This window comes from Onthophagus taurus, chromosome 3 (assembly GCF_036711975.1).
Source record: "Onthophagus taurus isolate NC chromosome 3, IU_Otau_3.0, whole genome shotgun sequence".
Taxonomy (NCBI): Eukaryota; Metazoa; Arthropoda; class Insecta; order Coleoptera; family Scarabaeidae; genus Onthophagus; species Onthophagus taurus.
In genome coordinates this window covers 6,703,021-6,719,482 of record NC_091968.1, presented here as the reverse complement: position 1 = coordinate 6,719,482, position 16,462 = coordinate 6,703,021, and the positions used below count along the sequence as shown (strand labels likewise).

At 35.3% G+C, this 16,462-nt stretch overlaps 2 protein-coding genes across 2 annotated transcripts in view; one reads left to right on the top strand and one right to left on the bottom strand.

Moving 5' to 3' along the window:
• Positions 1-16,462, bottom strand: part of LOC111413462 (tudor domain-containing protein qin) — a 104,689-nt gene that overhangs the window by 9,912 nt on the left and 78,315 nt on the right. Inside the window, exons 4-7 of the mRNA XM_023044447.2 lie at positions 13,655-14,189; positions 6,176-6,580; positions 5,969-6,110; positions 5,617-5,908 (exon numbers count right to left, since the gene is read on the bottom strand). Of these exons, the coding sequence (XP_022900215.2) occupies positions 5,617-5,908; positions 5,969-6,110; positions 6,176-6,580; positions 13,655-14,189 (1,374 nt within the window). The remainder of the gene's footprint in view (positions 1-5,616; positions 5,909-5,968; positions 6,111-6,175; positions 6,581-13,654; positions 14,190-16,462) is intronic.
• LOC111413464 (uncharacterized) overlaps positions 14,350-16,462 on the top strand; it is a 29,434-nt gene continuing 27,321 nt past the window's right edge. Inside the window, exon 1 of the mRNA XM_023044450.2 lies at positions 14,350-14,466. Coding sequence (XP_022900218.1) covers positions 14,403-14,466 — 64 coding nt within the window. The 5' untranslated portion in view covers positions 14,350-14,402. The remainder of the gene's footprint in view (positions 14,467-16,462) is intronic.

Genomic DNA, 16,462 nt, shown 5'->3' with positions numbered 1-16,462 from the left:
AAACCGCACGACAAGAGTCCGTCCCGAGACGTAAGAGGTAAATCAGTCCAGCAAATATGCAGTAACACCAGCGCGATACAATTTATCGCATAACAAGTTATGATCTAACTTGTCAAATGCTTTGCTAAAGTCCGTGTATACCGCGTCTACTTGGATGTTGTTGTCCATGGAAAAGTACAGAACGTCAACATACTCGAGCATGTTCGTCTCGACAGAGCGGGCAGGATAAATACCGTGTTACTTCAACCTTTCAAATACCTTTCCAATTAAGGGCAAAATAGAAATTGGACGGCAGTTCTTGACCAGATTTGTAGACCGGTACAATATTCGCGCGTTTCCACGCCAAGGGAAAGACTCCAGTAGTGATGGACAAATTAAAAATTTTCATAAGAGGAATGGAAAGAGCTGCAGCACAGTTATAAATTATTTAATTATTATTATAAAAGTAAATAACATCTTTGATGTTCAAACTCGACCAGGAATACAAACTTATCATACAAAAAGTGTTGTTCCAGATCCTGCTAGACCACCAGCCAGCGCTGACGTTAAAACAACGTCACTGGACGAACCTCTATTTATCTTGTACAATTGATCCCAAACATCAGAAAACAAAGAATCACACTAAAGTTCATTGGATGAATAGTCAAAGCAGCATAAGGAAACTTAGGCGCAGAAGACACTGGTTTTTGAGGAATTTTTGCAATTTTTGGGTTGAACAGTGTTTCTGATCAACTTCATTTGAATTGCAACGCATTCCTTGTTATTTAAATCAGCAAATAAGGAAAAAAAATATTTTTTCAATTTGTATTTTTCTGGAAACCAGGTTTTGCAGGATTTTTTTTGCAAGATTTGTGTTGAACAGAATTTCTGATCAGTTTAATTTGGGTTGTATCACATTCCTTATTATTTAGAACAGCAAAGCGGGAAAAAAACATCTTTGTCAATTTGTAATTCTCTGAAAACCAGGTTTTGCTGATTTTTTTGCAAGATTCGGGTTGAGAAGAATATCCGATCAATGCTAATTGAGAAAGCTACCGTGCTTTACGTAACCGCTGCAACCACCGTTGTAAGAATTTAAAAAAATTGTATATTTATCGGAAATTTCCAATGCTACGTCCAATGCTTTCTGGAAAACCATGCGTTCTCTTGGTGTAGTTGAATCTCCTTCTTACCATGGTTTTGATAGTGATTCTCTGGCTAGTTATTTTGCCGAATCTCCCTCACTCGACGATTCAATTAAGGTATCAACAATTCTCGCCATTACTGGCTCCGCTAATATTAGTTCCAGGTTTTCCTTGGAGTTGTTTGACGAATTCCAAGTCCGCCAGGTTTTTAGACATTCTCGTTCCACTAGTGCTGGTGCTGGTACTTGAGCGCTTGGTGTATATGCAGGCACAGCGGTATTTTGATTATCACTGATTTTCAATCTGGTTTCCGGCCAGGTCATAGCACGACACCGGCACTTATCAAAATTACTGATGACTGATGATATTAGACCTGGTTGTGATGACCGGCGTTTGACCTTATTGTTGATCATAGCTTGTTGATGACAATTCTATCTTCTGTAGGTTTTTCGCCGAGCTGTATCGCTTGGTTTCAATCATACCTTTCTAATCATGCCTTGCGTTCATCTTCCTCGTCTGTATTTACAAGCCGTTGCGGTGTGTCTCAGGGCACTGTTTTGGGTTCACTTCTTTTTTCTGTCTTCATCAATTGCATTACTAAGATAATTAAGTGCAACTTTCACCAATATGCAGACGACCTCCAAATTTATACATCTGTAGCTGTGGATGAACTTCCAGCAGCGGTAATGCGGCTTAATAAGGATCTTACTAGTGTTCTAGACTGGTTTAGATGCTATGGCTTGAATTTGAATATAGCAGAGACTCAAGCTATTGCTTTCGGATCAAGACCATTGCTAACCAAATTTTACTCCATCAATAACACCCATCTGACACTTGATGGTAACATCATACAATTCTACCAAACAGTTAAAAGCTTGGCGGTGATGATGGATTCTGCATTGTCCTAGCAGCCCCAGGTTGAGTCTGTCTGCAGGAAGGTTTATTTCTGTCTACTCCCTACGCAAACTTGGCTGTTTCCTTCCACCTATTGTTCGTCGCAACCTCTGCTACTCTTTAATTCTCTTCTATTTGACTATGCCGATGTCGTGAACTCAGACCTCCCGATTAGTCTCCGTAACAAATTAGAGAGGTTACAAAATAATTGTCTGCGCTTTATTTTCGACCTTAGAAAGTATGACCATGTTACACCATATCGTAATTATCTCAAGATGCTTACCGTTGAGAAGCGTAAATCCTTACGCATTTTAATTACATACATTATACAAGATACTTTCCTCTCAACCTCCAATTTACCTGTTCACTGCATTTTAGTCCATGGCATCTCGCGGTCTCCGTACTAGAGCACAGTCTGATGTCTCACTCAAGTTCACTGTGCAAACTATAACTCTGTGGAATAATATACCCACAGAATTGTATGCAGACTTATATTTTTTGTTTTTGTTTTTTTCCCATAGTTGGCATATTAATTATTTATCTTAATTCATACATACATTGACGGTTGGGTCTTTTTGAAAACATCGCCTCTGCCGATAAATTGATCTTTTTGTCAACCAAGTGTTAATGTTATAAAGAATTTTTATAGTGGTAATACGGTAATTGATTTTGACGGTGAATTTGGAGTTTCTAGGGGAGTACCTCAGGGGAGTATATATGGACCGCTTCTTTTTATCATATATACATCTCAACTTTTCCGGAATATAACCGGTAATTACCATTTATATGCAGATGACTCTCAAATATATCATACTTTCAGTCTCAAAGATACTTCAAGCGTGGTTGGCATGCTCAATGATAACCTACGTATAATTACGGATAGGGCCTTTAAGCATTGTTTAAACCTTAATCCTAGCAAATCTCAAATTTTGTTGTTCGGGCCTAGTGGCAGGAGAGAGGCTATTGCAAATAACCTCTATGGTAAAATCTCCATTAACAGTACCGTGCTCCAGATGGGATCTGAGGCTAAGAGTCTGGAAGTGGTGCTTGATCCTGCTCTGCGATTTGATGCTCACGTCAGCGGTCTGATTAGGAAGTCTGTGGTAGGACTCAAAGCGCTGTATCCTGCTCGCGGTTTGTTGCCGCGCGATATAAAAAAGATGTTATGTGAAGCATTAATATTATCAAATTTTAACTTTTGCGATGTACTTTATGGACCTTGCTTGACTGTAGCAACATCGAGGAGAGTTCAGTTAATTTAAAACTCATGTCTGCGATACATATATGGGGTTAGGAAGTACGCGAAGATCTCAAATACCTTGTCTATGGCTAACTGGTTGAACATGGCTAACAGGAGGCGACTACATACGGCTTGTTTAATACACAAACTGCTCTGCAGTGGAAGGCCATCTTACTTGCATAGCAGAATTAGGCATCGCACGGACGTTCATAATGTGAACATTAGGAGGAAATCACGTCTTGTTATACCGAAACATAGGTTAACTCTATATACGCGATCATTTTCCTATACGGTTCAGCAGGTATATAATGACATTCCATCAGCATTTAAAAAATTAAGAGTATCATCACTAGGGCACGGAACTTTTGTAACGGAACGATACGATTTACCCCCACCACTTGTTCTCCTAGAATACAAGTCGGTGGCGTCAAGTCAACTCACCTCATCGGTTGTTGTTGACGACCGGTTTATTACACGTCAGTGTCAACTGTCAGTACGATTTGAAAATATTAAAAAAAAATATATTTTATAACTTTAATTCAAAAAAACATGATCCGATTTGTAATATCAATCACAAATCGGATACGGATATAAAAAAATTGCTGTTAACGCATATTGAAACAACCATCCCTAAATTTTCTTCTGTAAATGACGTTCTAGTTGACGTTAAAATGAGTTTGTACCTAGAAAATAATCTTTCAACACCACAACTTGTAAATGGAGCATAAATAAAATACTGAGCTATTGAACCATATTTTTCCTTAAGAGTTAAAGGTATATTGTTTTGGGCAATTTGTTGAACAATTCTCAAATCCGAACAACAATTTTACCACAAAGGGAAACTAAAACAATTCTTAAAAAAAAACAATAATACGAACTCAAACAGAACTCCAACTTCCAATTAAAGGTAACTAAAGAAAGATAAATAGCAAATTTGACGAAATTATGCGGATGAAAAGCGTCGAATACTGCACATTTGGACAACAGTGAAATCGTACTGACAGTTGACAATGTTGACATTGATGCGCAATAAAAAACCGATCGTCGGTCGTCAATAACAACCGATCATTTTCTAGGAGAACAAGTGGAGGGGGTAAATCGTATCGTACCGTTACAAAAGTTCCGGGCCCTAATCATCACTTTGGCGGCGTTACAGGCAGCTTTTACTTCTCACGCAATAGTTTATTATTATTATATTTTATTATTATATATATTTTTTTTTATTTTTATTTTTGTTTTCCTCGTGGTTCGATACGAAAATCAGGCACCGCGCCTGATATCGCACCATTTGGGCCCTTATTGTAACTTATATAGTTTAGTTTTGAATAGTTTTAAATTTGAATGATTTAATTTTGAATGTGATGTAGTTTTTGGATTAGTTTATTTTGGGTAGTTTAATTTGATTTATTCTGTAATACATTCAGGGTCACTAATAAAGGCATTTATTATTATTAATAATAATGTATATTTTTGTATTATTATTGTAAATCTTAGTGACGATTAAATTATTATTATTAGAACTAACACAAGACCTAGAACTAGAATCATTCGGATTTAGCAGTCTTGAGAGACGTGCGGCTAAATTCGAATGTTTTTAGTTCTCGGTCTAGTGTTAGTTCTTTTTTACACTAGCACTATCACTGGAAGTACCACAAGACCTAGAACTAGAATCATTTGGGTTTTGCCATCTTGAGAGACGTGCGGCTAAATCCGAATGTTTCTAGTTCTCGGTCTAGTGTTAGTTCTAATTTTACACTAGCACTATCACTAGAACTAACAGAAGACCTAGAACTAGAATCATTCGGGTTTAGCCGTCTTGACAAACGTGGGGCTAAATCCGAATGTTTCTAGTTCTAGGTCTAGTGTTAGTTCTACTAATAAACAATTTAGCGCTTAATAATAATTAAAACTAGAACTAACACTAGACCTAGAACTAGAAAGTTTTGGGTTTAGCCGTGCTAGGTCTAGTGTTAGTTCTAGTTTTACACTATCACTAGAACTAACACAAAACCTAGCACTAATCATTTAGGTTTAGCCATACTGAGTCACGTACGGCTAAACCAGAATGATTCTAGTTCTATATCTAGTGCTAGTTCCAATTTTGAACGAAAAGTAGAACTAACACTAGACCTAGAACCAGAAACATTCGGGGTTTCCAAGCAAAGCTACCCAATGCCTGTACTATTAAGCTATGTTGTGTTTTATGTGGGACAGTGCAAGTGTAGTTTCATAATTATGGTTACTGCATTCATATATTGCGAGCTATATATGAAATTTCCGGTACAATATCAAATTAATAATATTAAATCGAGTGAATAAAAATATTATGAAACATTTCATGCAATTTTTAATAATTACCTTTTTCGCTTCTAAAACAAGATGATTTGAATTTAAAATCGGGACAGCTTCTCTACTAAAAATCAAAGCTTCTCGAACGGAAGTGGTTCCATCCAAAGTAATTAAATCAACTTCCAACGCATCCAAAGAGTTCTTAATAATAATCATCAATAATATTTCGTTATTCACGATATCGGCCATCAAAGATAGCGCGTTTATATTCCAAAATGATTCTAAAGGGTATAATTCAGAAAATTTACAATGAATTGCTAATGGCGGGAATTTCATTAATTTTGGTGGAAGATATCTGATCCTGCAAATATAAATTGTTTATAAAGAATAAATTCGGTTAATTTAATTTAATTTAATTTACCATTTTTTTGATACAACGGAAGTGTTTCCGTAATCAATAAAGAATACAGTGTATTTATCGGAGATTTTATCAATTTCCGTAATTCGACCGCGATACCATTTTGTATGATTTGGGTCGGAAAATTTTACCAAATAAATTTCATCTTAAAAATTGATTAATTAATCAATTAAATCTTCATTCATTTCTTAATTCATTTTTTATACTTACTCAATTCAGGTTCGACTTTTATACATGTTCCTTTAGCATACTTGCTAACAACGCGTGTTAATTCGTTAAAAGTATTTCGCGACTTAATGAAATGCACGTAAAACGAACTTGGACTGTTAATATGGGTAACGGTAACTTGTTCTTTATTTCCCGCTAGTAAATCTGGAATTTTCTCGCAACTCATCGATAAACTCTTTGTATTAAAACTCATTTGATCATCTATTGATTCCAATGAACTCACACTAGATTTTCTCGACTTTTGGCTAAAGCTCAAACTTGAGGAGTTTGAGTGATCTCGTTTTAAAATGGCATATTTCGATGTAATATCACTTTTTTTAGTGGAAGTTGATAAATCGTTTTCTCCTAATGATGTGTTTTTTATGGATTCTTCATCGATGGTGTCGTCTAAATTAAAATTCAAAAATTATTAAGTCATTAAAGTACAGTAAAACTTCGATATAACAGACGTCGCGTCGTTAGAACGGACAAAATATATTTAAGTCGTACTATTAATATTATCTATTGAATACATCAGTATATTTAAATATAAATGTTAGCGTTCATAGATAGAAACCAACTAGGGTTATTTCAAAAGTTGCTCTATTATGTGTTTATAGATAAATTCGAGGTATTCCCCGAGTTGTCTATATGATGTATAAATTAAGGATAGTAACAGTGCTAGTGTAAAACTAGAACTAACACTAGACCTAGAACTAGAAACTTTGTAGGTCTAGAGTTAGTTCTAGTTTTACACTTGCACTGTTACTATGTAGAACTAACACTATACCTAGAGCGAGAATCATACGGGTTTAGCAGTCTATTGAGACGTGCGGCTAAACCCGAATGATTCTCGTTCTAGGTATAGTGTTAGTTCTAGTTATACACTAGCTTTGTTACTATGTGGAACTGACACTATACCAAGAACTAAAATCATTCGGGTTTAGACGTCTTTAGAGACGTGCGGCTAAATCCGAATGATTTTAGTTCTAGGTCTAGTGTCAGTTCTAGTTTTACACTAGCACTGTTACTATGTAGAACTAACACTAGTCTCGACCGGGCATTTATCACAGTCGGACGCGTTTCCGAACAGGTCTAGCGCGACGTGTTTATGCACCGGTTTTTATACTCCCATTGGAATTTTTCGATAAACAACTTATTGCAGTTATAAACATTTCGAAGCCTCTTAAAGGCTTCGTTATTCTCTATGAACAACAAAAGGACCTCCGATCATTTATCTCCTCCCATCAAGGAAATCAACAAGAGGTACTCATGGGATCCCACAACGCTTCTATCTCAAAATAAATATGCCGCCTTAGTGGATGTTTCTGATGAGAGCAATGAACCTAGTACTTCGGCTTCAAACAACCTTAATAATAAAGAGGAAAATAAAAACCAAAAAATTCCCCCTATTTTTAACCATAGTGCCTTAAACCACCAGCAACTAGTTATTGACTTAAAAGCGAACACAAAACACAGTTTCACTACTACATACAAAAATTCAAATACCTGATGATTACAGAGCAGTCACCAAATTCTAGAAAGAAAACAAAATTCCGTTCCATACCTATCAAGAGCCCGCCAGTAAACCTGTTTCTGTGATCTTACGCAATGTCTCGATATCAATATCCGATAAAGAAATCAAATCCGAATTGAATCAACTAAACCTACCAGCTATAAGAGTCACGAGATTGCTCAATAAGTCGAAATACCCCATACCTTTATGCGCAGCAGATCTAGAAACCACAGAGAACGCCAAAGAAATCTATCAAGTTAAGGAAATCTCCAACGCAATCATCACAGTCGAAGCCAGGAGGAATTCCCAAAAGATTCCTCAATGCCATATGTGCCAACGATATGGACATACGAAAAATAACTGCTCAACGAGCCCCAGGTGCGTCAAATGCGGAAAAAATCACGACACTAATTGCAAAAAACGTCAAGCTGATCCACCAAAGTGTGCCAATTGTAGCCAAAATCATCCAGCAAGCTATCGAGGCTGTAAAATTCACATCGAATATCCGAACACACACCATCGTCCAACAACTTCAGTCCATCTTACGCAAAGAACCCAAAGCTCACAAGCAATATCTCAAAGAAAGGCTAATATCAGGACCTACGCATCGACAGTAAAAAGCACGCCTGCTCCAGGTCAAGTAGAGAATCAACCAAACCAACAACAATCCTCAGAATCACAGGCACCTCTCCTATCTACCATCCTCCCCTATCTTAAAGATTTCCTTGTATCCCTAATACCACAAATCAAAACATTGGTAATTAACCATTCACTCCCACATTTAATTCACGATTAATCTAACAAATATACACGACCTAACCATCCTGAATTTCAGAGCCAATGGTATTAAAAAACAACGAACTCTTCTTATTGCGTTTTTGGCTCGCTATCAGATTGATGGAGCTTGTATCACGGAAACACACCTAGCTAAAAGTGAGACTTTCCGAATAGCAGGATATAATGTATATAGAGCAGATAGGCCTTCCGCCACAGCTGCCGAAGGGGTGGCGATTATAATTAAAAGACAAATTCAACACCATCAATTTAGCTGTGAAACCACCGCTATTGAAGTAACGTAATAGCAATCCAAACAAACAACTCAACTCCAGTTAATATCATATGTGGATACAAACAACCTAAGCAAAAAAACTACTAGAATTTGACATAAGTTCAATGTTGAGTAGCTCTATACCTACCCTACTTATAGGAGATCTTAACAGCAAGAATAAACTCTGAGGATGCAGAGCAGATAATCCATCGGGACTGAACATGAAATTATTAGCAACTAAGCACGCTTTTCAAGTGCACTGCCCAATCGATTTTACCTACTTTCCATATAGAAGCGACTATCAACCCGATATTATAGATATAGTAATAACCAAAAATTTTACCAGCCAGTTAAATCTGTGTGTAATCAGCGAGTTAAACTCGGATCATTTGCCAGTAATCACCACCCTTGCAAAGCAACCTGAATACAGACCTAAAATTCCAGCTGATCGTTGGATTCATCAACTGAGCAGAGTTTGGAGACTCACTGAATAATCAAGAATTTAACTTACCAACATCAGCTACTCCGAACGAGTTAGACGCAAAAATCCGCTCGCTGACTTTAAAGATTAAGGAAGCAGCGAAACCCTTCAAAAGGAATCCCACAAGTAATTACAACCTTCCCCCTAAAAACATCTTAGAACTAATCAAGGAAAAACGGAGGGTTCGCCGAGAATGGCAACAGACGCGTAACCCAGAAATAAAAACTACATTGAATAGACTAGATGCTTATAGAATCAACAATTATAGAAAACTCATCGAAAGTTTTGAAGCAATATACGCGGACATATGAAGAAATACCTACCCTATTAGACAATGAAACACCAGTATTCTCGGACGAAGACAAAGCTAACACCTTTGCGAAATATCTGGAAGAATGTTTTCGACCGAATATCAATAATGAGAATATTCGTCACATTACCACAATCCAACAATATAATGAATCGCACTACTAACTTCAGCAACTACCGAGACCGACAGAATCTCAGTAGAAGAACTAAAGATAGAAATAGCAAACCTCGACATTAAAAAAGCCCTAGGCCTAGATCAGATACCTAATATAGTAATAAAACACCTTCCGGAGAAACTGCTGAGTCACATCACAGGAATTTTTAATCGCTGTCTGGAAATTGGCTACTTTCCGGTAGTATGGAAAAAAGCGCAAATCTTAATGTTCAGAAAGCCAGGCAAAATCAATACGGATCCAGCTAATTATCGCCCAATCAATTTCCTCTCATCCTTATCTAAGCTATTCGAACGAGTCATCCATCATCGATTACAAGAAGAGTTAAGCCTCCTCAAAATAATCCCAAACATCCAGTACGGATTTAGAGAGGGACACTTCACGGTTCACCAACGGACAAGAGTAGCGAAATATATCGAGGAAGCAGCATCAGTTAACTTAGACGCAGAAGACACCAGTTTTTGGGGAATTTTTGCAATTTTTGGGTTGAACAGTGTTTCTGATCAACTTAATTTGAATTGCAACGCATTCCTTGTTATTTAGAACAGAAAATTAGGAAACTAAACATTTCTGTCAATTCGTAATTCTCTGGAAACCAGGTTTTGCTGATTTTATTTAAACTTCCTAAGGTGGAAAATAGATGTAGAAAAATTTTGGCACCCATATTTTTCTTGTTACTAAGATTTTTCATGAACTGCAACTTGAAAATATGTTTTTTAAAACTAAAAATTATGATTTTCTGGAGTATTTGGCTCTTGCAAGCGTCTAACAAAAGTCGCTCAACATGCGAGGACTCTATTTGGCTTGGTATCGTTTTTCCACGCTGGAAATATCCTGATGGAATCTTTCTCCATGTTCGTCGCTGACGCCTCTTAGGTTTTCGGGAAAGAAGTCGAGGTGAGAGTGTAAAAAGTGAATTTCGAGTGACATATTACAACCCAATGCTTGATAAGTCGAAAGTAGTTCTTCTATCAGAACTTTGTAGTTGTTACTTGCCTTTTCGTTGCTCAACATCTTGGTTGCACGACATTTTTAAAACTTTTCCAAGCAGATTTCTCTAACGGACTCAACTTTTTTTCGAATATGTTATCTTTGAACAATTCCCCTGATCTGGTGTCCGACGAAAATTCCTTCCTTTATTTTAGCGTCACTAACTTTAGGAAACTTTTCTTTCAAGTACATAAAACCTGAACCGTTGCGATCCATGGCTTTGACAAAAATTTTTTATCAGGCCTAGTTTTATATGTAGTGGTGGCAGAAGTACTATGGTGGGCTCGACAAGAGGAGGTTGGATAACATTTTTATTCCTAGGAGGGAGGCTTTAGCCAGTCTTTCTGCAATCCGAAAAGTAAAGCAATAACTTTGAAATCACCACATAGTTTAAATTAAAAATGATTATACTGAATTTTTTCTAGTAGCAATTTCATGTTTTCGTAAGTTTCTTTCATACCAGAAGCATACGCTACCGGAACAGAGAGTAATCTATTTCCATTTTGCAGAAATACAGCTTTTTGACGAGTCTATAATTAAGCGCCAATCTTGTGATTCAAATTCAATATCTAGCAAGTTTATGACCGAACTAACATTATTGCAATACACTAAATTTTTTTCTTGCAGAAGTATTTTGTTAGTTCTTTGTCACTACTACGAAACAGACCTTAATATCGGGATGAAGCAAATTCCATTCTTTCAATCTGAATCCTAATACTTCAGACTGCTTTTTTGACAATTTTAAGTCGTTAAGATCAGCTTGAGTTTGGAATTGATGTTTCTTACCTACAGGCACATAGGCTGGATAATGAATTTCATCTTCAATTGCACTACATGAAAGTAATCGATGACATCATTTTCTGCGTGATTTGTCTGATTTGGCATTGCAGGTAAATCAGCACTATGACGAAGTGGTCGTGATGCAGAATGTATATTTGCATATTTCACAGTATGTTTTAACGCCGTATTCATTCCATTTATATTAGTCAAGCAAAAGTAGCAATCAGATATGTGATCTACAGGCCCTGTCCAAATCATGGGGTTTTCAAAAGCCATATATCGCGTTCCTTTTGCCCAACCTGTAAGATTCTTTACTTGTGGTTCAAATTTAATATCTAGCAAGTGCATAACCGAAGTAGTGTCATTGCAATACACAAAATTTTCTTATTGTGAGAATTATTTTGTTAATTCTTCGTCACAGCTACGAAAAAGACACACCTTGGTATAGGGATGCAATCTGGATCCTAATAATTCAGATTGCTTTTTTGATAATTTTAAGTCGCGCACCAGATTGTTAAGATCAGCTTGAATTAGGAAATGATGTTCCTTACCTTCATGATCCAACCTATGTGGGATCATGAATTTCATCTTCAATTGCACTAAATGAAGGTAAATCGATGACATCATTTTCTGAATCATTTGTCTGATTTGGTAGAGGTAAATCAGCACTATGACGAAGTGGTCGTGATGCAGAATGTACATTTGCATATTTCATAGTATGTTTTGAGCAAAAGTAGCAATAAGATACGTGATCTACAGGCTGTCAAAATCATGATATCTTGATGAGTCACAGAGAAACCAAAATTAACACGATAACACTGCTTCACACCTCAGGTAGTTACCTACCAATATTCTGAAGTGCCTACATGGTTGTTGAATTCCATTGAAGCTAGGTTGGAACTCACTAAATTTTCAAAATCAAACGCCCCCCATGCAATGTTTCTTGCTGATTTTCACGACATAGTGCATACTTATCCTGATGCCTTTTGTGTTTACACTGATGGATCAAAAAAAGAAAACGGTGTTGGTAGTGCAATATCAGTCGATAATACAGAACATTCCTGGACGCTTCAACCATGTTCCTCAATATTTCTTGCAGAGTTATATGCAATATTCCAAGCACTACTATACATAAATATGAACCTCAATAACCGCAATTTTCTAATAATAAGTGATTCGCTTGGTAGTATTAAATCCTTACAAAACCTGTACACAAAAGAAGCAATGCTACAACAAATCTTAGGCACACTAGATAGCATTACAAAACAAAATCATAAAGTTATTTTTATATGGGTGCCAAGTCACGTTGGAATTGGGGGGAATGAACGTGCTGATTATGCAGCATCCGAGGCTGCAGACAAAGTAACAATGGATGTGAACTTTTGCAGACATAAAGATATTGCAAAACATGTAAGATCCTTGATTTATAAGTTTCTTGAGAAAAATCAAACTCCATGTCTATAGAATAAGTTCCGAAAGGGAATTAAGCAGGTCAGAACAAGTGAAACTAAGTGATTGCGTATTGGCCATACATCGTTGTTCAAATTGTAGTAGGGAACTCACTTTAGAACACATCATTTTAGAATGTACATTATGTGAACAAGCAAGAAATATTTATAATATAACAAGCATAGAGTCTGCCTATGAAAACTCATTGAATCTGATCAAATATTTTAAAGACATACAACTATTCGACCAACTTTGAATACTCTTAATGTGCTACTATGTGATCCTGAGTGAAATTATTGTAAGTGCTAATGGCCTATGACGTCGAAGCGCTCTTTTTTTCAATAATAATAATAACACTGCTTCACTAGTTCAGTGAAATTTCGTCGCTGGTTTTTCAAAGTCAGTTCACCAGATATGTGGGAAAAATTGTTAAGATGATTAATACACTTCCTTTACATGTTGAGAAACTAACAACGATTATCTTATGTATGTTAAACTCACAATTTGACACTGTTTTAAAGAATAACTTGATGCAATTCGAGTAATATTAGCGAAAAATACAGTAAAATCATAGGTAGCTGTCACACCAAATTTGTAGGTGACAGAAAAAAAAAAAATTTGTTTTATACAACATTTTAACATTAAGATTTCTAAACACCCTGTATATGAATGAATACTCCCTTCCCCGTATTAATCCGTTATATCGAGGTTTTACTGTATAAATTAACTTTTTTACCATTTGTTAATGATGTAGATTGACTTGAAATAGAATCCAAAGAAATGGCATCGTTAAGTTTGTATTCTTCGGGTAAATCTTGAGTATGGATAAGAAAGAATTCGTTTTTTTGGTCGCGTTGAAAATGGTAAGAGTCGTCTATGTCATGGATGGCAGATCCAAAATCAATTTTTATGTGGTCGTCAACTTCTTGCTGCATCAAATGGCACTTCACTTTTAAAGCCAACATTAAATTTTTAATAATAAATTCGACGTCGTATTTAACATCTTCTTTGTTGAGTAACTGTTTGGCACAATTAGATAATTTGGTTAAAAAGGTTAAATTTTGCTGGACCTTCTCTCGAGTAATAATTAACGATTTCTTTTTCGACGTTTTATGTTGCTCTAATTGCTCGTGAAGATTCGTTTCGATTCTTTGAAGTTTTGCGTGGAAATTTTCAAAATGCCTGCTTATTTCAATTGATAAGTTTGTTTTAATTTCGTTCGATTTCGAATCCAAATCCTTCGATGTTCGGTTAAGATATGAAGTAATTTTCTGTAAAAAAAAAATTGTTTATTAATTATTTTAATTTAATTAAGTTAAAGATAAAAATTAAAGTCATATAATGTTGCAACTTGGTGTCCCCATCCAAACAACCTCAAGAGACACCCGAGAAGAGAAGGATTTAGAGGGGGAGCCCCACCTTTGCTGAAAAGAAGAAACGCAGTCTCTCTGCGAGATGCACGAACATAGTCGTATAAGAAAACAATGGATAAGTATGTGTGCGTTTTGTGCTGTGTTATGTTTGCCTTAGGATACATTTTTTGTACAGGTAATAATAAAATTAACCACAAATAAAAAATTGATTTAAAAATCTTCAAATTTAATCTAAACAAATAGATTCATTAATAAATTTTTTTAAATAAATTAATGAATGAAAGTAGTTATTAGATTCATCTTAACTCATCTAAGAATAGAAAATGTCAAGTCCGTGACGTGCAAAATAAAATTGTTTGTGGTAAACCAGCGCAATTTTCTTATTATGCATTCTTCGATTATTATTTGTTGATCAAGAACCGGCGATTAAACAATGACTCATTACGCAAAAAAAGAGTTATTAGAAAACGCTTACGCGCAATGAATTTAATTAGATCTTTTAATCTCAATTATCTCTTACATTGGCTCAATTAAAAGCAGGAAAATACAAATAAATCTAGATAATCTTTTCTAGACGTAGATTTTTTATCATTACATCTCTTTAAATTGTTACAAATGTTAAGTACTAAGGTCAATCCATCGATTTGGGTATAATTTTTAATTGTTAGTGTAGTAGGTGGGAAATCAAGACGGAAAAGACCCTGACATAAATCCTTTGAGATCATTTTTTTGTGTATGTAGATTAAAAGATTGACATTGAAGCAATGATTATGCCTGATTATGATTCCGGTTTGGTTGCGAAAACCAAATGAGGTAGGAAAAAAGTTTGATAAAATTCGTAGAATTCTCAATAAATTGATTACGAAATTTAAAAATGTAAAATTCTTTTAAGGTAACCTAGAGAATCCAATAAACGTCGAATAATCACATAAATCTTGTTTTCCTTTTTTTATTTAAATCTATATGGTGGCAGCACAACTCTTTTTACAAAATTAATTAAATTCCCTTTCTATCCTGTGTTTTATAATTTAGCTGTAACGAGTTTTCAATAATTTCCTTTCAAAATTTTCAACAAAATAATTTTGCTTTAAAAAATTGTAACTAAAATTAATTAATTAATTTTTTATTAATAAAATTTAATGATTGTAAAATTGGGTTGAGATGGGGCATCAAGAGTTATGATTAGCTAATGGATGTAAAAATTTTACTGAATCAGCTTTTGCTACAAGAAGAAATGTAATCTGCGAAGTGGGCAGATAAAGGAGATGATTTTGAGTGTTTATGGGTTCTTGTTCCATAATAATTTCTGCAAAATATTATTTAATTTTTAATTATTAACATTTGAAATTAAATTTTTATTGAAAAAGCTTCAGAATACATTTCACTCACAAGAAATACCTATTTATCTTCGCATTCAACACATCTATGTTTCAAAGAAGAATTGTTAATGAACTTCTTCGAAGCAGTGATTTCATCATTCATTTGTGATTCATTTATTTGCATTTGTGCCAAATGGAATAATAGATTCTGCACCAACCCCAAATGATCTCACCTTTTCTGGAAGATGCCTTTAAAAACACTCGCCTCATCACAAGTACAACAAAGAAAGTGGTTATCATAAAATAATTATTCGGATGTTTACAATGACTGGAAAACCAGAAATCAAGATCTTTTCATATAATTACTACAATTATTCAAAATTTTGCATGATGGAGTGAAGTAGATAATCATGTGATTTTCTTTCCAAAACGTCGAAATAGAATGTTAGTCCAGAAACTCCTGCACACCATAGAAAACATCAAGGAGGTAGCCCCAAAGAATCCAAATAGAAATAAAACTAGGAATCGTAGAAACTAACCTGAAATGAACCACTTAGTCTGACACGAATGTTAATTGTTGGTTCACCAGACACTCCTTATAGAAGACTGAATAAGGTTGGATGAAGACTAGATACTGGTACTAGAGTACTAAATCTGCATTGGAACAAATTTACAATAACTGCAAAACTATAAGTCAAGATCTTTTAATTACGTTTTCTAACTCCTTTGTTTCATGTAATTCTTACAATTCTTCAAAGTTTTGCATAATGGATTGAAGTGGATTATCATGTGATTTTCTTTCCAAAACGTCGAAATAGAATGTCAGTCCAGAAACTTCTGTGCACCATAGAC